At 34.6% G+C, this 22,882-nt stretch overlaps 1 protein-coding gene across 2 annotated transcripts; it reads left to right on the top strand.

Annotated features, from left to right (window-relative positions):
- The first annotated feature begins 3,796 nt into the window (after positions 1-3,796).
- On the top strand, positions 3,797-22,624 carry LOC127623776 (chloride intracellular channel protein 5-like). Of its 2 annotated transcripts, none has more exons than XM_052098284.1 (6): positions 3,797-4,313; positions 15,509-15,618; positions 16,024-16,149; positions 16,322-16,428; positions 17,397-17,578; positions 20,811-22,624. In XM_052098284.1, exons 1-6 carry the CDS (start codon positions 3,870-3,872, stop codon positions 20,973-20,975), a joined length of 1,134 nt encoding a protein of 377 aa, XP_051954244.1. In that variant the 5' UTR covers positions 3,797-3,869; the 3' UTR covers positions 20,976-22,624. The 2 variants fall into 2 exon arrangements, with proteins under 2 accessions (XP_051954244.1, XP_051954245.1); XM_052098285.1 differs by lacking the exon at positions 3,797-4,313 and adding an exon at positions 10,695-10,927.
- Positions 22,625-22,882: the final 258 nt, after the last annotated feature.

Here is a 22,882-nt window from a genome sequence, read left to right as displayed (position 1 = left end):
AATGGCATGAAGTTGTGGAAGGAAGGAAGATTTCGCAGTCAATATAAATTAAGATCAATTGACAGCATTTGTGGCATCAAATTGATTACCACAAAAAATAATTTTGACTCGTTCCCCTCCTTTTCTTCAAAAAAGGCAAAAATCAACGTTACAGTAAAGCACTTACAATGGAAGTGAATGGGGAAAATTTTTAAAGGTTTAAAGGCAGAAATGTCAAGCTTATTATTTTGTAAAAGCACTTGCATTAATTCTTCTGTTAAAAGTTGTGTATTATTAGAGCTGTAAAGTTTCACACTGTCATGGCAACGAAGTTGTAAATTTGGGTATGACTTTACACATAAAAGGTTAGTAAGTGATTTTAACATACTAAAATCATGTTTGCATGCATATTATCTATGACGTGTGGCCATACTTTTGAAAAAGTGAGTATTTTAATGTAAAAAAAATTGGCCCCATTCACTTCCATTGTAAGTGCCTCACTCACTGTAACCTTGATTTCTGCTTTTTTAAAGAAAAAAGAAATCAATATTATACCCCAAATGCTATCGCTTTTAAAGATACCTCTGAAAATGTTATTAATTGCTATTTTTCAACACATCAGAGCCCTCATAAAACATTTCCATTGTTTTGTTTTTTGTTTCATATATTTTTTTTTTTTTTAATATTGCTTTTATTTTCAATATTATAGCTTCAAGAAATCTTGAAATTACATTGAAAATATAGGAGCTTTTGTCTTGAGGTCAGCTGCCCTCTCAAAACATTCTGCCTTTTTCCTTTTAGATAAAGATTGTGAGTTGATGGCAGAATGTATATAAGTCACATGTCCTCAGTAGGCCTATTTGCAGTGACCCCCTTTTCAATATTATTATTCTTTTTTACAAAACTTTAACCGACTGCACTTTTTTGCTCCTCTCCCAAGCCTCAAAACCTCCCTCAGGATACAAGACCATGATAATGCTTTTCATTTTAAAATGTGTGAATTTATGTGTACAGAAGTGAAAACATGCAGGATTTTCCCCATAAAAGCACAGCAAATGTTTAAGGCTCAAAACTGTCCATCAGATGATATAAACTATCTACAGTTTCAGCTAAAGATCAACCAAGTTTCATCGAGGATCCTGTGGTTAAACCCTCTAAACAGATTTAACTTTCTAACAAATAATAATTGTAAAAAAATCACAGTGAATTTGAAACAGGTCTCAACATAACAAACATCTTGAGGGCTCATAATAACAGTAGTTGTATAGCAAATAAACCATGGAGAATACATATGAAACAGGCCTCAAACAGCTAGGACTGGCTTTGCGATTTAGCCAAAAGAGCCAAAACACAACTGTATTGAACCATCTCATTTATACATTTTAATGTTATAATTAAAATTTGATGTCATATTAAAAGAAATATGATGATGAAACATGATAATAGTAATATTTCAGAATAATCATATATTATTATTATTATTAAAATGTAATGCCATATGAGTATGAAATATGATAATGGAAAACGTGACAATATGACTTTAATTCTTCATAATGTTTCTTTTTGGGGCACGCCAACTTGACAATGTTAATTTTATATAATTTAATTGATCCATTTTATTAGAATTGAATGTCATATTAGTATAACATTTTATAACAGAAAATATTAAAATATTAATATGCAATATGAACATGAAATTATAATAATTATTATTATACTTTTGTATTACTATCATTGTTATATTATGACACACCATACATATCACAGATTTTTTCCTTTTGACCCACTTGACAAAATGTATTTAATTAATTTAATTAATACATTTTTATACTATTACTATCAAAATGTAATGCCAATTTAGTATGAAATATGATAATGGAAAATATGACAATATTAATATTAAAGTGTATCATTATTATTATTATTATTATTATTATTATTATTATTATTATACACCATACATATCACATATAATAACTTTAAGTCTTCATAATTTTTAATTTTGGGGCACGCCAACCTGACAATGCTAATTAAAAATGTATACTTATATTAGAAGTTAATGTCATATTTGTATGAAATTTGATAACAGAAAATATTAAACTAATAATATGCAATATGAATATGAAATGATAATAATAATAATAATTATTATTATTATTATCATTGTAATATTATTACACACCATACATATCTCATTTTTCTTCATAATTTTTCATTTTGGTGTGTGGCCAACCTTACTGTCACGATTCCCTTGTCGATCGTCGATGTATATGGATGCTTGTTTCCGTGTTCTTTAATGTTCATCCTGCCAGTTTAACCTTTGTATGTTTTTCGTGTTTTTTTGTTGTGTTTCCCCATTGCGAGTGTTTCCTTTGTTTTTGTTTTGTCTGTTTAGTTGTCCAATAAAGCCTACCCTGCATTTAGATCCTCGCCCCTCGTCTGCCTTCCTGTTCATCGTAACACTTACAATATTAATTTAATATTATTAGAATGATGGAAAATGTTACAATATAATAATAATAATAATAATAATAATAATAATGCAATAATAAGGCATTATAATATACCATACATATCACAGCTTTATGTCTTCAAAATGTTTCCTTGGGGTGTGGCCAGACAATGTTAATTACATTTATAAATGTAGACTATTTATTCTTGAATGTATTCATTATAATGTTATTGTTTGAATTTCATTTTTGAATTCTTATAAGGTAGTGGCAAATATTATAATATTAAAATATTATTATTGTTATCATTAATAAACATAATTATACTTTACAGAGTATTATAATTTCATTTTGTGTTATTATCACAAATTAAATATTAATACTATGTTTTATTTATGGGATGAAAATAACATGTTTCTTAAGGAATGAACACGGCAAAAGTCTAATGTTCGAAAGTTCAACTTGTGTTTCAAGTTGGTTAAGCATAGAAACTAAAGTTCACCTGCTGACTTAAATACGTGAGTAAATTCAACTTGAAAATAATCTTTGTTTCAACCTAAATAGTTATGTTTTACAAGTTGTTTAACTACTGATCATTTGTTGTTTCAACTTGATACTCAAAGTTAAAACAACTTACTATATAATATTATCAATTGAAGAAAACTCACTTTATCTTGTCAAATAAACATACAATTCCTCACTATTTCAACACACACTTTCAAGTCACGATAACTTAAACTATATGCACATCAATTGCAATTTTAAGTTAAGAGCACTAATATTTTTTAAATAGTTTCTTACATTTATTTCTCATGACTAAAGTTTGCAGTTTCCTTATTTACACCGAATGAACATTAAATTTATCTGCTCAAAAATATACTATTTATTTGAACAAGAACAGTCTTACACAAGCTTTACCATTGGCTTGGGAATTCATTCCTAGTAGGACAACAGGTTCTAATAAAGGTTGTAAAAACATCCATTTCATCAAAACAATATCCAGGTTTCTCCAATGTTTTACAGAAGTGAAGTGGCAACATTATTCAATTTTACCAACTCAATACAGCCCCTTCCCCCTTTTCAACTTAGAACTTACAGACATGAGTTCAATGAACACTGAAACCCAGACAAAACTCACAAGTAATCAAGATAATGGATTACTTTAAGTTACATTTAAAAAACTTATAAACATGAGTTCAGTACTATCCAACACTAATGACCATTGGAGATAAAGACAAGAGATAAGTTAACAACTTAATGGGGCTATCATGCTTTACAGTGTCGAGAGGAGGCCCTTGTTAGTTGCTCACTTTTTATGACACAGTAATCGAGCAAAGTTCATTTATAAGTAATCTGTCATCTTCCGCTGCAACAGGTGAGGACTGAGGCGCTTCTCCAGACGACTTTATACTTCTCCACAAGTCCTAAAGCGCTTTAATCATGGCTACAAACGTCCAAAAGAACATATATGAACAAAGAGACGAGAACGCAAACAGCACCACAGATCCCAAATATGAGAATCACATTGAACACATGAACACAAAGGGAGCCACTCGAGAGGAGGAAGCGCACTATTCACTCTCAAGTGAACAAGGAGAGAAAACTGACAGCCAGATGGAGGTGGAGGCTGTGTCTCATCAGAATGGAGATGGAAACGGGTCCAGACGGTCTTCGTGCGCTTCAGAGGACATTGGAGACCCTTGCAATGACCCGCACTTGTTGCTGCACGACGATCTGCTCATGGCATACAGTCTCCCTGAAGATTCATCTCCAGAACCTGAGGAGGTAGTTGACTACAGCCTGAAAAACGTGGAGAACAGTTCTGTGGAGGAGACCACGACAGTTATCGACTCAGATCAGCCTGACATTGCGCTTTTTGTCAAGGTAAGGGGGTTGTTAGTTTATTAGGGGCTTTGTTTGTGATACGGAGAAAAGAACCTGTGCTTTTGTTGTTGTTGTTGGTTTAATTAAATAAAGAGAAAAAGGCAAGAAAAGAAAAAAGAAAGAAAGTAGGAATTTATTTGTACAGTCTGAAGGTCAGATGGGTGTGGTCAGTGTGATAGCCCTCATATTTATGCATACCTTTAGCATTTGGAGAGAATGTGAGGACAATCTGAGAATTCATTCTCAAACCTCTGCTGACTAGTAGATCAGGGGTTCCCGAACTTTATTTTCTCCTAAAAATAAATTCTATGAGATTCTAATCATATAATAAACAAACAAACAATATATATATATATATATATATATATATATATATATATATATATATATATATATATATATATATATATATATATATTTTAATATTATGTATATTTAGATTACAAAGTCAAGTATGATAGGCTTTGTTGAAAAGCATATTATTTTATATACAATTATTATTTATGAGAAATAAAATGAAAAAATTTGTGTTTGTAATGAAATATCGTATAATCTAATCTAAACTAAACTTTGAAAAATATCTACTTATTTTAGTAGATATAAAAAATATAACAAGAATACAAAATTAAATTAAAACTATATATAAAAAAATAAATAAAAACAAATATATATATATATATATACACTGGCAGCCAAAAGTTTGGAATAATGTATATGTTTTGCTGTTATGGAAAGAAATTGGTACTTTTATTCACCAAAGTGGCATTCAACTGATCACATTGTATAGTCAGGACATTAATAACATGAAAAATTAGTATTACAATATGAACAAAATGTTCAGAACTTCTTAAACTACTTCAAAGAGTTCTCATAAAAAATCCTCCATGTGCAGCAATGACAGCTTTGCAGATCCATGACATTCTAGCTGTCAGTTTGTCCAGATACTCTGGTGACATTTCACTCCACACTTCCTGTAGCACTTGTCATAGGTGTGTCTGTCTTGTCGGGCACTTCTCACACACCTTACAGTCGAGCTGATTCCACAAATGCTCAATGGGGTTAAGATCCATAACACTCTTTTCCAATTATCTGTTGTCCAATGTTTGTATTTCTTTGCCCACTCGAACCTTTTCTGTTTGTTTTTCTGTATCAAAAGTGGCTTTTTCTTTGCAATTCTTCCCATAAGGCTGCACCCCTGAGTCATCTCTTTACTGTTGTACATGAAACTGGTGTTGAGCGGGTAGAATTTAATGAAGCTGTCAGCGGAGGACATGTGAGGCGTCTATTTCTCAAACTAGAGACTCTGATGTACTTATCCTCTTGTTTAGTTGTACATCTGGCCTTCCACATCTCTTTCTGTCCTTGTTAGAGCCAGCTGTCCTTTATCTTTGAAGACTGTAGTATACACCTTTGTCTGAAATCTTCAGTTTTTTGGCAATTTCAAGCATTGTACAGCCTTCATTCCTCAAAACAATGATTGACTGATGAGTTTCTATTGAAACTGTTTCTTCTTTTACCATTTTTGCCATAATATTGACCTTAAGACATGCCAGTCTATTGCATACTGTGGCAACTCAAAAACAAACACAAAGACAATGTTAAGTTTCATTTAACGAACAAAATAGCTTTCAACTGTGTTTGATATAATGGCAAGTGATGTTCTAGCAACAAATTAGCAATTTAGCATGATTACTCAAGGATAAGATGTTAGAGTGATGGTTGCTGGAAATAGGGCCTGTCTAGATTTGATCAAAAAGGACTTTTTTCAAATAGTGATGGTGCTGTTTTTTTACATTAGTAATGTCCTGACTATACTTTGTGATCAGTTACATGCTACTTTGGTGAATTAGAGTAACAATTTCCTTCTGAAACAGCAAAAGCTGTACATTATTTCAAACTTTTGGCCGCCAGTGTATAATGATATATAGTGACAGTGAGTCTCCATTCACTTGTTCTAGAAGGATGAAAGTGACAGTCAGGTTTCAAAAGAAGACTGCGTAAGCTGAATAATCATTAACCTGGGTGTCCGTACAGTCATAGAAACCAAGGTGAACTCCAGACCTGAGTAAATTAACCCACGGGTGCTCTTTGCTTTATGATAGAAGAACACATTATTCTGTTTACATGACGGGGTCACTCAGCTGATTGAGCAACTGTGATTGTATTAATAAATGTGAGCTCACTGGAGGCCCAAGTTCATGTCACATTCCATCAATCCAACTGGAAGGATCTGGGAACGAACGCACAAGATACCAGCCCAAATCTTCCCTTGCGTTTATTTTTAAACTGAAATTTTACATCTAAATCTGAACTAAAAAAAAAATATGTTTTTAAGAAAACTTCAAGAACAATTTAAATATTTCATACCTGTTTTATGACCAAATAATCATAAATTCATAAGCAGCAATAAAAGAACTTGTTGTTTTGGAGTGATACTACGCCAAGCTACTTTCGTCATGAAGCCAGCGAGTGAACACACATCAGTGATTGCACTATTATACAACATTGGTAAAAAATATACCGACCTTGGTTACATTATAAATGCAAACTTTTCAGAAATCATCTGCTCTTAGGCTTCCACATTCACATGCATATAACTTTATAAGGTTATGTTTAAAGTTTGCATAGCCATTACTTGATGCTGCAAATGTTAATATTTACTGATGCTGTTTTAATTAGATTTAAATTCAATATTTTCATAATCAACATGTACATTTACTTAATCTTAATAATATACATTGTGTCAACATAAGTCATCATTATAACAATTATTATCCTTTTAAAACTCCTTAATTAGTAATTAGAGATAAGATATTAAAGCAGTGGTTCTCAACCTTTTTCTGATGAACGCCCCTTACTTCATTCCCTTAGCCCATGTTAATCCCTTGTTTATAAATTCAGCCGGTTTACGCATCATGAATGTGAGACCAAACCTTGTGTTTCTTAAATTTAAGTAGATGGAGGGCTAAATCTGGGGTGTATAAAATTAAAACGTGGAGACAGAAACTAACAATAAAAGTGGTATTGTTATCATATTTCAAAAATAAGTGAAAAGACCAATAATATTGCATATTTTGTCCCACTGGAATGCTCATTCTACATTACAGTATTGATTTTGGGTTGGATGTAGATATGTACTGGTATCAACAACAGTGAGGTTATATAACATCCATAAAAAGTTAAAAGTTAACACCAAATTTATGTGACTAAATTATTCTAACAGTGTGACTGAGTTGGAACTCCTGTCATCAGGTTCTTACTGATTCGAATGATCATCTCTTAGAATTTGACAAAAATCATAACAAAATCAGTTATATTTTCTTACACTCAAACTAAAATATTTTAGCAAATTTTTTTTTTAGGATTTACGCATTTCTATTTCATCTAAAAAAAAAAAAGAAGTGTAAGTTGCATTTGTCCTTATGAAAATGTAAATGTTTTTATTTATTTATTTTTATAGTGTTAACAGTGGTATTTGGGGTGCAAATGCATACCGATCCGCATAATGTCTAGAGTCTAGATAAACATTTGAATGCAGACAGGAACTTGATGATAGATTTTATTAACATGACTGATAAACGCCCTCATTTGTAAGCTAACGCCCCCCTCTCTACTAATTTGCTCTCAGTGCCCACTGGCATCATTTGAGCACCCACTAGGGGAGCAGTACTGCCTCCGTTGAGAACCACTGCATTAAAGGAATGGAAGTCCTGCTTTACAGTTGAAAAGTCCTTATCGCCTTTTTGATAAAGGAGTTTGCAGATGTTCTCCATTTAGGTAAAATGCTTGCTATACTTGCTTGGTTATTGCTCAGACAAAAAAGGAGCTGCCCAAGGGGTGTTATAAAGATGGTCACGAGCGAACCGGCTTACACTAAAGGGCTTCTTCTTAGCGTTTGCATTGCGTGCCCAGCCACAGAACAGCATCTTGTTCAGCTAGGTGTAGAGCCTCGAGTCCGCCATTGAAATAAGTTAGCGGACACTCGTTGACAATGTGCTGCATGGTTTCTGGTTACCGAGATTCTATTGAAACTGTTTCTTCTTTTGCCATTTTTGCCATAATATTGACCTTAAGACATGCCAGTCTATTGCATACTGTGGCAACTCAAAAACAAACACAAAGACAATGTTAAGTTTCATTTAACGAACAAAATAGCTTTCAACTGTGTTTGATATAATGGCAAGTGATTTTCTAGTACCAAATTAGCAATTTATCATGATTACTCAAGGATAAGGTGTTGGAGTGATGGCTGCTGGAAATAGGGCCTGTCTAGATTTGATCAAAAAGGACTTTTTTCAAATAGTGATGGTGCTGTTTTTTTACATTAGTAATGTCCTGCCTATACTTTGTAATCAGTTGAATGCCACTTTGGTGAATTAGAGAAACAATTTCCTTCTGAAACAGCAAAGACTCTGTCCAAGGGAGACGCGGGTCCACCGACAGGGGACTGTTCCAGTACAGGCAAGTCAGTGCCTGCGGTGGGTCTGGCTGTGAACTTCCTCCGCTGAATTCAGAGCCAGAGGAAGGACACCCAGGGTCAGTGACTTGTGGACTTGACTGGGGGAGTAGAGCGCACGTCTTCACCTCAGGAGAGGGGAAAGGTGCTATGCGCAAGCGATACACCCGGCCAGCTGTTCTGTATTACCGAATTCTACGTGTTCGGACCTGTCAAAACACGAGTGTGCTCGAACCGGTAAGGGGGCAGCGCTTGCAGGTTCACTACCTGATCCCTAAAAGGGGTCGTAGGAACCTAGGGAACGTAGCATGGTCGGGGTCTTAGGATGATGTGAGAGTCTGCCGGACCGAAATCCAGGCAAGAACGCTTGCAGGTCCCCAACCCTCTTAATGGAAGTGAGCGCAATCAGGAGGGCCGTCTTCAAGGAGAGGGCCTTAACATAAACAAACAAACAAACAAACAAACAAACAAACAAACAAACATTATTGTAAAGTGTTACCAATTGTGTTATTGTATCATTACATTTATTTATGAATATTTTGGTGTGATATTACAGATTATAAATAAAAACAAATTAATCCTCAACTGTAAGTTTTTTTCTTCTTCTCAGTAGTACTTTACTGATGTGCAACCTCATGCTTTGACTAGGGGGAAAACAATAATTTACAAAAAAGTCAGTACTGTGTGTGTTCTCATTGATGTTTCATTGCCCTACGCATGATGCTAAAACCTCAGCTGAGCAAAAGAGCAACTGTCCCACATCATCGACTTCAGGTGATAGTTTGTGCTCTCGAATCGCATGTATTGCTGTATTTCTGACTTGTATATCACTGTACAATCGCTAGATGTAAATACTTTGCACACAGAGGAAGCCTTACACAAAGGTATAGCAGTGCTCGGCCATTCTGCAAGCTTCAGATTGTATGTATTGCATCTTGATGCATTGTATCTAAATGCAGGCCTGTCATTTCATCATCTAAACTTGAGTTTAAACCCACAGGATAGAACCATTTGATTACCTGTTCAAATGTTAGAATCAATAGGCTACATGACCCTAAGTAGGCCTGCTTTAATTACAATGCTTTAAAAAATTCTGGAAAGGGCCTCTTTATATGCAATATTAACCGTTTAAAACCTTGCCGTATATTGCAGACAATGTAATTGCAATGTAAATGTGTTCCTCCAGGTTTAAACATATCCTTCCTTGGCAAAGTAATTGACCTGAAGCTGAATAAATTGGTCATGCATGATGATGGGGGTTAACTAGTTGAATATTCATGCATCCTTCCCTCTCAGATGTAGGATAGTCAGCTATATTGGAGACCAAATGAGAGATCATAAATTCACAGGTCCACATCGGTCACGCCCAGTATCAATGTAAATTCACGCTATAAACCAAAGCCAGCTCATTAAATATTAAAGAGGGAATCTTATTCTCTCTGGCTTCCTAAGCTGATCTAATATAACCTGCTGTTGCCTGCCAGCTTGCTGCCCGTGACTTGGAGTGCATGAAAAATGCATGCAACTCATTCCTCTACTCTGAGTTATTGTTACACCGGGGCAGCATGAGCTTTGAGGAAGTGACTGTAAACAAGGAGCTTATCATAACTAAGTTCAATATATTTGATCATTTCAACAGCGCTTGCTCAGGCTATTTGATGTAAATTATGAGGTATGCTTGTTTGCACACAATACAAGTGTATATGGTCCAAATACTCACTTGTATTGAGTGCCGAAAACCATGTTTCGCACCTCAAAACATGAACCACCATGAGTTTATTCTCATTTGTCACTCAGGCTTATCAGAGCTATGGATGACAGGGGCAGGGCCAAAAATAAGCCCTGCCCCTTCAAAGTACCTATTGCCTCTCTTTTTATATCACCTCCTTTTTGGGAGAGAGCTTGATTTACCTTTCGTCTGGGCTACAGCTGATATCACAACACCTGGTGCCATTGGCTGCCCATCCAGAACAGAACAGACAGAGTTTAATGAGAGCGTGGTTAAACTTTTGACATTTCAACACAAAATATCAGCAAACTATTGCTGGCTCTCATTGGGAGGATGTAGGAGACACAACAACCAGGAAAGTTTACGGATTTAGATAAAGTGTCCACAATGGTGGATGGCCAAGAAGCTGATATTGAACTGTTTGTCAAGGTAAGGAGAAAACATTTGCATTAGAGTGTGTAGAAGTTTAAGAAACTCCCATGGAGCTCTTGTAATGTACCCATGAAGTTAATGTAACCTAATAGTTGTTCTAGAGTAACGCCGACACATGACCAGGTTGTAAAAAGAATGATATTTGATTGCCAGTAGTTCTTGCATGATGGATTACAGATTATAATTTGTTTATCAGGACAATGATAAGAGAATATGAGTTGAACTGAATGCACATCTATTTTTATGGGATGGGTTGATGAATGGGATTGTCCTAGTAGCTCACTTGGTCCTCGAGATGAGATAATGCGAACACGTTTTAACAACATATAGTTGTACGACCCATCAGTCTAGTAGTGCAGTTATAATTTGGTGTGTATGCAGACATAAGTTTGAATCGCAACTTGTTTTATAATATTTTAAACAATCACTTTGCATTTGTATTGCAAAACACATTTGACATTTTGATATTAATGATAATAATTTGATAGTGTTCTATCAGGAAAAAAACAGCTTGTATTTTATTCAGAGAGAGACACTAAAATCATGTGAATATTTATAATTTTTGCACTTTGTAGCTATATTTTATAAAATTATATTTTGTGTATTTTGCACGACTGATCCTATTCACTTTCATTATAAATGCTTTACTGTAACTGCAATTTTGGCATTCTTATTTTTTATAAATGAGGGACAAGTCTAAATAATTTTCTGTGGTAATCAACATGATGCTACAAATGTTGTCAGTTGAGCTTAAAGGGCTAGTTCACCCAAAAATTCTTACATAATTTTCTCACCCTCATGCCATCCCATATGTGAATGACTTTCTTACATCTGCTGAACGCAAACAAAGATAGAAGAATATTTCAGCACTGTAGGTCCTTACAATGCAAGTAAATGGGTGCCAATATTTTGAAGCCCCAACATCCACATAAGAGCAACATAAACGTACTCCAGACAACTCTGGTGGTTAAATCAATATATTTTAAAGTGATATGATAGGCGTGGGTGAGAAACAGAACAATATTTAAGTTATTTTTTCCTTTACTTTCACCGTCTCCTTCTGTTTTTGGGTATTCACAGTCTCCATGCATATCACCGCCTACTGGGCAAGGAGGAGAATTTATGATAAAAAAGATTTAAATACTGATCTGTGTCTCACCCACACCTATCATATCATGTCTGAACACATGGATCTAACCACTGGAGTCGTATGGATTACTTTTATGCTCCCTTTGGAGCTTCACATTTTTGGCACCCATTCACTTGCATTTAATGGACTGACAGAGTTGAAATATTCTTCTAAAAATCTTAATTTGTGTTCTGCTGAAGAAAGAAAGTCATGCACATCTGGGATGTCAGGAGGGTGAGTAAATCATTAGAGAATTTTCCTTTTTGGGTGAACTATCCTTTTAAATTGTATTGGATCTGGAACATTCCTTTAATGGGTGATTATACCTAGAACATCATGAAACTTTTTTTTTTTTAGCAAATCTGAGGTTTGAATGAGCACTATGATTCTGGCTCAAATGTTGTACTTAGATATATATATTTTTTAAACCATAGCTAACCCTTCTCTAATGCACAACAGTAAGTTAGAAGTATGGCAGCCATTTTGCATACTTAGTTTACATTGCATAAGTGAGTAATGTTCATCATTACAGATAATACAACAAGCTTCCAAGATCTGAATAGCATTTGAAAAGGCAGCATTCAGCAATATATGATGTTAGTGTCCAGAAAGGGGGCATTAGATTAGGCATTTGAAAGCAGCTGCTAAAAGTGAGTTAAATGTTTTCATAAACAGATCTTTTTAGGCTTAATACTCTTATCAAGTTTTGAATCAACAAAACCAACCTCCCTACCCTAAACCTAACCGATATTATCATAAAAGACAAATATGACATAAAAAGTAATTTTGAGGTGCTTCTAAGACACTTTCGGCTCACATGTGGTCTTCCATACTCTTTAGGACTTGTACCCCAGCCCTTTAAATTGTGAGTGCAATGCTCTATTAGCTGAGCTAGCGTGCCGCTTGATCATGCGTGAAAAAGTTTGTAAATGTAGTTGGTTATGACATGTAAACATTGTGTCACCTTGTAGGTCAGAGTAAAAGTGGTTAATGTCATAAGATAGCATTGTTTAATTGTTTATGAACTGATAATCTGCAGTTCAGTGATGTACAAGGAATCATTATGTACGCATTACGTACAACCAGCCACAATTAAATGCTTTCGCAAAAATGTAGGTATAGTGACACGATTCTATGAGACCAAGTTGCACTTGTCATTAGGTGGATGCATGATGGATGAAACCACTTTAAACCTACTCATGAGGAAACAAACATGCACACTGACAATGCATTTCTATATGTTATATACATAGCGTTTCTATAGATTCTACATTTCATGAACCAATGGAGCAGCTTCTTAATAGTTTTAAAAGAAAGACAAAAATGACTCAAGCTTTGAATATAACTCAGCAAACACTGTACACAAGGCATTGCCCCTCTGTCACACCCCGGTATATTTACAGCCCTGAACTGCTGCCCTACAGAGCAACTAGTCCCATTGCAAACTGCCCCATAGTCCTGCACTTTCTAGATTGTAACTGACCATTGTTCTGCGTCCAGTGCACTTTCTGTTTTGAATTTTCCAGAATGGACAGATGAGTGGTAAGTGGCCTGACCTTTCACATACCGTCTGCCTCATTCATCTAAATGTGTTATCCAGTGCATTCTCCTCCCATGATTCCATTCAAACCTCTGTGCTGATGAAACCGTATCCTTTGTCAATGTTGTCATTTATAGAAGAGAGATATCATGTTGCAAATAGCAATAACATCAGTAAGACTGATGATTTCTTAATGAATATATGATAGACGAATGACATTATAGTAAAACGTAATAGATTGTACAGTATATATATTTGAGAGCATATACTCTTGATGGAATGATGGAAGATTAGACCTCTTCATGTTCTGAATACCTCCAGTACTGCAGTTAATAAATGCACTGTGCATAATTCATTTTGTGCTGGGTATTATGTCACAGTGTAAGCTATAGCTGGTCTCGTGCTAGTGGTGCCACTGTTTTAGGACACCTGATCTTCTCCACTGTGGAGACGTACAGTATAATGTTAATGTGATTCCTGTAAGAGTAACTCGAATAATACAGTCACTCAAGGATAACTGGAGTCCTTTGTACTCTCAGTGATTAGGAACTTAATGGAACATCTTGTTGTTTCTCCTACCTTTTTAAATTAATAAATTAAATTAAATTAAATTAAGCATAGAGTTAGTTCAGTCATGCCATGTTAGTCAAGCTTGGAATCTGCTGATGCTCAGCTGATCATGACATCTGTCAATACAATTCAGACTCCGATCAAAGTGGTCCTTTTTAAGTCCTTTCTTCATTCATTCTCTCAGCTGCATTGAGATTCTATTATCAATGTGTTTGCGGCTTGTTCTTGATTTTACCAACTTGTTATATTTGAAGTCTATCAATTGTCGATTTAATCTATGTTATGTAAGGATCAATTGTACCATGTTGCACTGGGGTATTTATTCGATGCTCTCCCTGCTCCACCCATGCATGGATGGGTATTTAGTTTGCCTAAAACAGAACCATACCGGCAATACCACCAGATGCTTCAATCGTCTACAAATCAGTAAATGATTTATTTAAGTATTCAAGTTAGTATTCATTTGAAGGAAGTGGTCCTGTCTGAAATGGCTAAAATTTTCGTAACGTCATACTAGCATGCTGCTTACTTTACAGTATCTATTGTATGTAGCCTACATTGTTTTTTTTTAAAAAAAGAAAAAGTATGCAATTTCCATTGATGAAAGTTTTAGACAGTTGCTACATTGTTGACCTCATCATGTTGCTTGTGTAATTCAGTGAATGGTGTCCAGTTAAGAAACGACATCCAATTTCATAAAGTTAAGAAAGATATTGGGTTTAATTTTGCTTATGAATCTGATATTCTATTCCGTGCAGTGTTCTCTGTTGTATTCTGCACATTTGGACAACAAGTAATAGGTTAACCAGGTATTCTACGGATACAGAAAATGTGCATACTATTAACAGGATATATACCATGTGCTCCAGAAATAGTAAGAGTGCTTTAGGACTGTTCTAGTCCGAACATAGCCACTCATATTGTATATTGTGTATTCTATATTGTGTGTATTGTATATAATTATTGTGCTGTGTAAGTATGTGTACATTTGATATGTAAATTGTGTTGTGTAAGTATGTTGTTTATTGTAATTGGTATATGTCTCCTCACTGTCATGACTGCTATGTTGCTTGGAACTGCACAAAAGAATTTCACCTACTGTTGCACTTGTGTACATGGTAGTGTGACAATAAAGTGATTTGATTTGATTTGATTTGATATTGAAACACCAGCAGAGGGCACTATAAAACCTACTCTGTCTTCTCTCTCTTTCTCTCTGCCATCAGTTTTTTTATCCAGCCCTTTCTTCAGCCAATGCTATTGGCATTTTGGTGAATTAATACATTCAAGAATCCCTCGATGTGATATGTTTAAAGACAAAGCGTTTTTATGTTTGTAGGCTGGTATTGATGGCGAGAGCATTGGAAACTGCCCGTTCTCCCAGCGTCTTTTCATGGTCCTCTGGCTCAAAGGTGTGGTCTTCAACGTCACCACCGTCGACCTGAAGAGGTGAGAATTATTCATCTGGGTGAGAGCTCGAGTGATGTGGAATCTATTAAAACTAAAAGACCTTTTGGATTGTAAATGTCAAGAACAAAGGTCACATGTCTTCATGTAATGACATTATATTTCCCTTTGATATTGGAATGGAAATGGAAAAACGTCCATTTAAATCAAATTCACCTGACTTGTGCTTTTGTATGTGGTCAGTAGCAGGTCAATGATATTGTTTAAATACTGTATATATATGTTTAATTTCAAACCAGAAAATTATTTAATTCTGAACTACAGTATATCCTGTGCAATAAGGACAAAGAATCTAATGTAATCTAGGAATTAATTTAATTCTTCTGCAATACAATGGCTGACAGTAATGCAATTAAGAACTTCATAAATTATTTCATATTTGTTCAGGAAACCAGCTGATTTACACAATCTGGCTCCAGGCACTCACCCTCCTTTCCTTACCTTCAACGGCGAGGTCAAGACCGACATTAACAAGATCGAGGAGTTCCTGGAGGAGGTTTTGGCACCACCGAAGTAAGCTCAGTTTTACAAATACACCCACTGTACTGAAACTCAACACTACACTTCCAATGTGTCACTTTTGCAATGTATTATATTGTATTAAACATCACATTAAACTATGGTGAACAAGAGCTGGAAAGAATATTGACACATGTTTTTCTATGTTCCTTTCCTTCTGTCTAAGGTACCCCAAACTTGCAGCGAGACACAGGGAGTCCAACACAGCTGGGAATGACATATTTGCAAAGTTCTCAGCTTTCATTAAAAATACCAAGCCAGATGCCAATGAAGGTATGCACGTCAAACTGGATCAAACTGATTGATTGAAAGAATGAATGGATATAGTGTATTTTGGTCAGTATACTGAAGAAGGACACGCAAGGAGTGATACACAGTTAACTGTATATGGAATCCATAGTGTTGGAAACTTTGTATATTTAATAGAACTGATTTGACCAGTGAGTGGACATGAATCATATAACCATATAATCGTGTAAGGTTAGGATTGAAAAATAAAGAGGCTTATAACTTTTTAAAAGGGAGGAGAAAACACTTCACTGATCTTTTATTGTTTACGTCAAAGGCTGTCTATCCAACAGTCAATTCTTCTATTCACTCAATTTAATGTTAAAACATTTGCATAGTGTTGGACCTATAGATCTCATGGTCATAATGAATTTCAATGTTGTATTTAAAGGACATTTTTGTTTACTTTGGCAAATTTGGCTGATACCAATGATTTAGTTTTATAATAATTCTAACATGAATTCCTTACTTTAATATAGCTCTATTCTGTATACTTCCATTCAAAGAGCTTTACATACTGTAATATTAGGATAGTAATATTAGCTGATATCATATTTATAGTGGCAATACATCAAATCTACACTGTTTTGCCTTTTAAAAAAAAACGTGTATGCACACCAAGTGAAATCAGGCCTCAAGACAGTTTAAGGTACAGCAGAAAAGATATTAAAATAACTCTTTATAATCTAGCATAGGTAAAAGTACTGGTATATGTTTGAATTGGAAATCATAAGCTCTTCTAGTATCTGCTTTTTATATTGGCCTAATCAGACAAGATAGGATATTTAAAAAGCATTAATATTGGCCAATACCAATAAGCTTACAATACTGTATATCGTACATCCCTAGTAAGTTTTCCATTTGTTTGGGCTGCACTACTTTTTACCATTCACATTCATTTACTGTGCAGGAACACACAGGTTATTAAAAAGTGTGTAATGTTTTTTTTTTAGCACTGGAGAAGGGTTTGACGAAGGCCCTCAAGAAGCTGGACGACTACCTGAACAGTCCCTTACCTGATGAGATAGATGCCGACAGCACAGAGGATGAGAAGGCCTCTGAACGCAAGTTTCTGGATGGGAATGAACTCACTCTGGCAGACTGTAACCTGCTGCCAAAACTCCACATAGTGAAGGTGAGCTGAACTGCGGAGGGTGACATGAGAGTTACTGTTAATTGGCCTGAAGATCCTTATATACACTCTAAAATATTTTAGCCTATTTTTAAGATCCATTTCAATTCAATAAGAAATTTCCATCTAGTTTAATTGAATAGTCTTGAAGAAAATGTAATTAATATAACTTGAAATATTTATACATTTTATTTTGTTAAAGATTAGGCAATTCAATTAGATAGTTATTTATATATTATACATATAGCCTACTGTATATAAATATATTTATATATTTTGAGCACTTACAATATTATTTTTAATATTATTGTGTGACGAACGGACCAAAATTTAAAGGGACAGTTCATCCAAAAAAGAGAAATCTGTTAACATCTCATTCCAAACGCATATGGCTTTCTTTTTTCCATGGAACACAAAAGAAGGTGTTAGGGAATGTTAGCCTCCACTATTAGGGCATAGCAATATATGAAATATTCACAATATTATTGCGATTATTTTGCTGGGAATATAAAATTAAGCTCCTGTCATATGTGATTATTAAACTACAAAAGGCTGCTATATAATTCAATGAATGCATTGTATTTGTGTTCAGAGTGAACAGGTGTCATGTTCTGTGAGGAAATGCTGTCTTCACCAGTGCATTGTGAATGCAAAGTGATGCAGATTCATACTGTTTATAATTTATATAAACATTTATAAACTTTACATGTTATTATTCACATCTATAAATGGGACACGGTATCACAGAAAAATAGATGTGAGCATTTCAACAGATATGTTATAAGTAACATTGCAAACAGCCAAATACACACTGACACTGCAGTGCACTTTCAGCTTTCCGCCAAAATAAAAGCTTCAGGTGCAGGTGAAATAAACATGACAACGCTTTCAGCTTTCTGCCAAAATAAAAGCTTCAGGTGAAGGTGAAATAAACATGACAACGCTTTCAGCTTTCTGCCAAAATAAAAGCTTCAGGTGAAGGTGAAATAAACATGACAACGCTTTCAGCTTTCTGCCAAAATAAAAGCTTCAGGTGAAGGTGAAATAAACATGATAACACTTTCAGCTTTCCGCCAAAATAAAAGCTTCAGGTGAAGGTGAAATAAACATGATAACACTTTCAGCTTTCCACCAAAATAAAAGCTTCAGGTGCAGGTGAAATAAACATGATAACACTTTCAGCTTTCCGCCAAAATAAAAGCTTCAGGTGCAGGTGAAATAAACATGATAACACTTTCAGCTTTCCGCCAAAATAAAAGCTTCAGGTGCAGGTGAAATAAACATGATAACACTTTCAGCTTTCCGCCAAAATAAAAGTTTCAGGTGAAGGTGAAATAAACATGATAACACTTTCAGCTTTTTGCCAAAATAAAAGCTTCAGGTGAAGGTGAAATTAACATGATAACACTTTCAGCTTTCTGCCAAAATAAAAGTTTCAGGTGCAGGTGAAATAAACATGATAACACTTTCAGCTTTCCGCCAAAATAAAAGTTTCAGGTGAAGGTGAAATAAACATGATAACACTTTCAGCTTTCTGCCAAAATAAAAGCTTCAGGTGAAGGTGAAATTAACATGACAACGCTTTCAGCTTTCTGCCAAAATAAAAGTTTCAGGTGCAGGTGAAATAAACATGATAGCACTTTCAGCTTTCTGCCAAAATAAAAGTTTCAGGTGCAGGTGAAATAAACATGACAACGCTTTCAGCTTTCTGCCAAAATAAAAGTTTCAGGTGCAGGTGAAATAAACATGATAACACTTTCAGCTTTCCGCCAAAATAAAAGTTTCAGGTGAAGGTGAAATAAACATGATAACACTTTCAGCTTTCTGCCAAAATAAAAGCTTCAGGTGCAGGTGAAATTAACATGATAACACTTTCAGCTTTCTGCCAAAATAAAAGCTTCAGGTGAAGGTGAAATAAACATGATAACACTTTCAGCTTTCCGCCAAAATAAAAGCTTCAGGTGCAGGTGAAATAAACATGATAACACTTTCAGCTTTCCGCCAAAATAAAAGCTTCAGGTGAAGGTGAAATTAACATGATAACACTTTCAGCTTTCCGCCAAAATAAAAGCTTCAGGTGCAGGTGAAATAAACATGATAACACTTTCATCTTTCTACCAAAATAAAAGCTCCAGGTGAAGGTGAAATTAACATGATAACACTTTCAGCTTTCTACCAAAATAAAAGTTTCAGGTGAAGGTGAAATAAACATGATAACCCTTTCAGCTTTCTGCCAAAATAAAAGTTTCAGGGGAAGGTGAAATAAACATGACAACCCTTTCAGCTTTCTGCCAAAATAAAAGTTTCAGGGGAAGGTGAAATAAACATGACAACGCTTTCAGCTTTCTGCCAAAATAAAAGCTTCAGGGGAAGGTGAAATTAACATGACAACGCTTTCAGCTTTCCGCCAAAATAAAAGTTTCAGGTGCAGGTGAAATAAACATGACAACGCTTTCAGCTTTCTGCCAAAATAAAAGCTCCAAGTGAAGGTGAAATAAACATGATAACACTTTCAGCTTTCTGCCAAAATAAAAGTTTCATGTGCAGGTGAAATAAACATGACAACACTTTCAGCTTTCTGCCAAAATAAAATGTCTGAGTGAAGGTAAAATATGACAAAAATATATTGTTAATGAACAAAACAAATAATGTTCATAACAATTCATTTGAAAACAACAATAATACAGTATTATATTGTACTACAATAAAATGTAACTGGGCTCCATAAAGTAAGTGAGCAAACTTGTTCACAAAAAAAAGTTTTTAGGTAAATATAGTTTTTTATTACTGTATTGTTGAATCTGAATGTAAATTATTAAATATCGTTCTTATGTTAATTAAGTGAAAAAGTGTGGAAAACATGCCTTCATTATTTATTATAAATGAAACATTTAAATCTTCTACTGAGGCTGTTTGGTTGAAATAACGGTTCCTCTGATAAAAAAAAAAAAAAAAAACACATTTCATAGCAAATACATAATTATCACAATATATATATATATATAGAATTTCAACAATAGCTAAAAATATTGAGGTGTCATTTTTGTACCCTTATCATCCAGCCCAGTCACCCTTTAAAATGAAAAGCTTGTAAATCAGAATTGAATCAAATCAGGAAATCTGACTGTATAAATACCCAGCCATTGTGTAGGTGTGGACTTCATGACATTTTGAGTTGAGCAGAAAATGTACAAGTTTACTTTGAGTGATCTATGTTTCAAACCATTCTTTGCAGGTTGTTGCCAAGAAATATCGGAACTATGACATTCCCACCGATTTGACCGGAGTGTGGCGCTACCTGAATAGTGCGTACGCACAGGAAGAGTTCACAAACACCTGTGCTGCTGACAACGAGATCGAATTGGCATATCAGGATGTGGCTAAGAGGCTAGTCAAGTAAACAGATGAGCAAATTTGACCGAACCAGACTATTTGTTCCCTGTAATTCAAAGCTATATTAATCCCATACTACAGTTCACAGTAAAGTGTTTTATTTTTCCAGGGCCATTATAATCATTCCGCCGAAAAGTACCCACAATGGTACGCCGAGTCTTAAAACGTGGGTAATTGATCTGTAAAGTCTTGCATGTCTGTGAGTACGTGACTGAAATGTGAATGCAAAATATCAGCCCATCTTCACCAGCTCTCACTCTTTCACTCATCTGATGCTCATGTTAACATTTTCCAAAGTGACTTGACCAAAGTGTTGTGTCTTGATTTAAAAAGACAAACTTACAGTAACATGAATGTTTCCTATTGTTCTATCTCTCTCTCTCTCTCTCTCTCTCTCTCTCTCTCTCTCTCTCTCTCTCTGCATAACCTAGTTCTGCCTGTTTTATTTTCCTAGCATTACAAAATCATCATAAATTGCATGAATACTTGACTGCTGAAAACACTCGTTTAAGCATTTCAAATCTTTAAAATGTTAAGAATTGTTTACTTCCAATGCTTTCAGTCATATCTTTATTGCTATTTGTGTTTAATGGAAAAAAGGATTAAATGTGAGCAGCAGGATGTTTAAAGTGTCCTATGTGAAGCCTTTTAACAAATCACATACAGCAGGCCTATACTTTCCAGGATTTTGTATATGTTTCAAGGTACAGTATTTTCTAAAGAAGTACTAAAATAATTAATTATAAGTACATAACTACATGATCAAGAGTTATCAAACTAATTGAATATGTGCCTCCATTACAAGAAATGCAGTGTGTCAAATACAGCTGATTAATAATGATCATTTAAATTTCTATATAAATCCTATAAAAATAGAATTTCTATAGAAATGTATGATTTATGCATTTTAATTGTATGACAAATTTCTATCAAACTGAATTGAGTATTTTTTTAATAATTTACATTATAATAAATTAAGCATAATTCTGAAGAATTAAACTTTATTTAGTCTTAATTTACATTAAGCTTTATTCATAATACTGAATTTGCATTTGGTTAAAGATTAGTCAATTCAGTTTTTATGGAAATTTGAAATTTGAAATTGTTTTTTTTTTTGCCTGCTCTTTTATAATTTGTACAAAACCAGTAATTTCTGCAAATGTTGTATAGAAAATTCACACTTGAATTGCCTCATGTAATTTCCTTTTAAATCTCACGCTAAGAGTTTAAGTTCAAAGTCTTTATTATAAGACTATAAACAAGTTCTTCAGACTGTCCTCTGTCATTACTCACAATTCAAAGAATTTTCAGTTTATTTTTGGCTTATTTGAAAGTGTTTAACATCAATCAAAGGTGGATATGTCATAAATATTTATTTACAGCCCTGTTTATGGGTAATTAATGAGCTGAGGGGAGAAAGGAGATTCACAACACTCAGTGGCCCATCGAAATAGAGAATAAGGAAATCTGATTGGGCGCCATTCCAGGTCTCCTCCTCTCCACTTAGTGCTGCTGGAATATCACAAGCCGGTGATGGGTCCTTGTGGAGCTCCTGCTCTTGTGTGGTTTGGACAAGCGTTTGATATGAAATGAGAGTGTGGCGCCAGAGAGGCCTATTCCTTGTGAAGCTCTAGGAATAAAATAATATTTTCACAGTTTGACTTGCATTATTTCTTTTTCCCTGTGCACATGTTTTTGCTAATTGATAGAGTTTTATGGGACGGTGTCTAAGGAAATTTATATTTATTGTAATTGAATAATGAGTGTTAATTGTGCGGTTACATTTCTGGCTCATTCTGAGTATGATGATGTATGTCCACACATGCTCAGTTACAATGGCTACAATAAGTATTTCTGCCTGTCTGTCTATTTAATGTCTGAATTCTATGGTCATGGACTCATTATTTAGATACA

Source organism: Xyrauchen texanus, chromosome 30 (genome assembly GCF_025860055.1).
Source record: "Xyrauchen texanus isolate HMW12.3.18 chromosome 30, RBS_HiC_50CHRs, whole genome shotgun sequence".
NCBI lineage: Eukaryota > Metazoa > Chordata > Actinopteri > Cypriniformes > Catostomidae > Xyrauchen > Xyrauchen texanus.
This window is presented reverse-complemented; position numbering and strand designations above follow the sequence as displayed.

What these genes read in the sequence shown, in the direction of transcription:
- LOC127623776 (XM_052098284.1), top strand. Translation starts at nt 3,870, where the DNA reads ATGGCTACAAACGTCCAAAAGAACATATATGAACAAAGAGACGAGAAC. An exon ending in ACATTGCGCTTTTTGTCAAG is followed by an intron (nt 4,314 to 15,508) that starts GTAAGGGGGTTG and finishes TTATGTTTGTAG; the next exon opens with GCTGGTATTGATGGCGAGAG. An exon ending in ACCACCGTCGACCTGAAGAG is followed by an intron (nt 15,619 to 16,023) that starts GTGAGAATTATT and finishes ATATTTGTTCAG; the next exon opens with GAAACCAGCTGATTTACACA.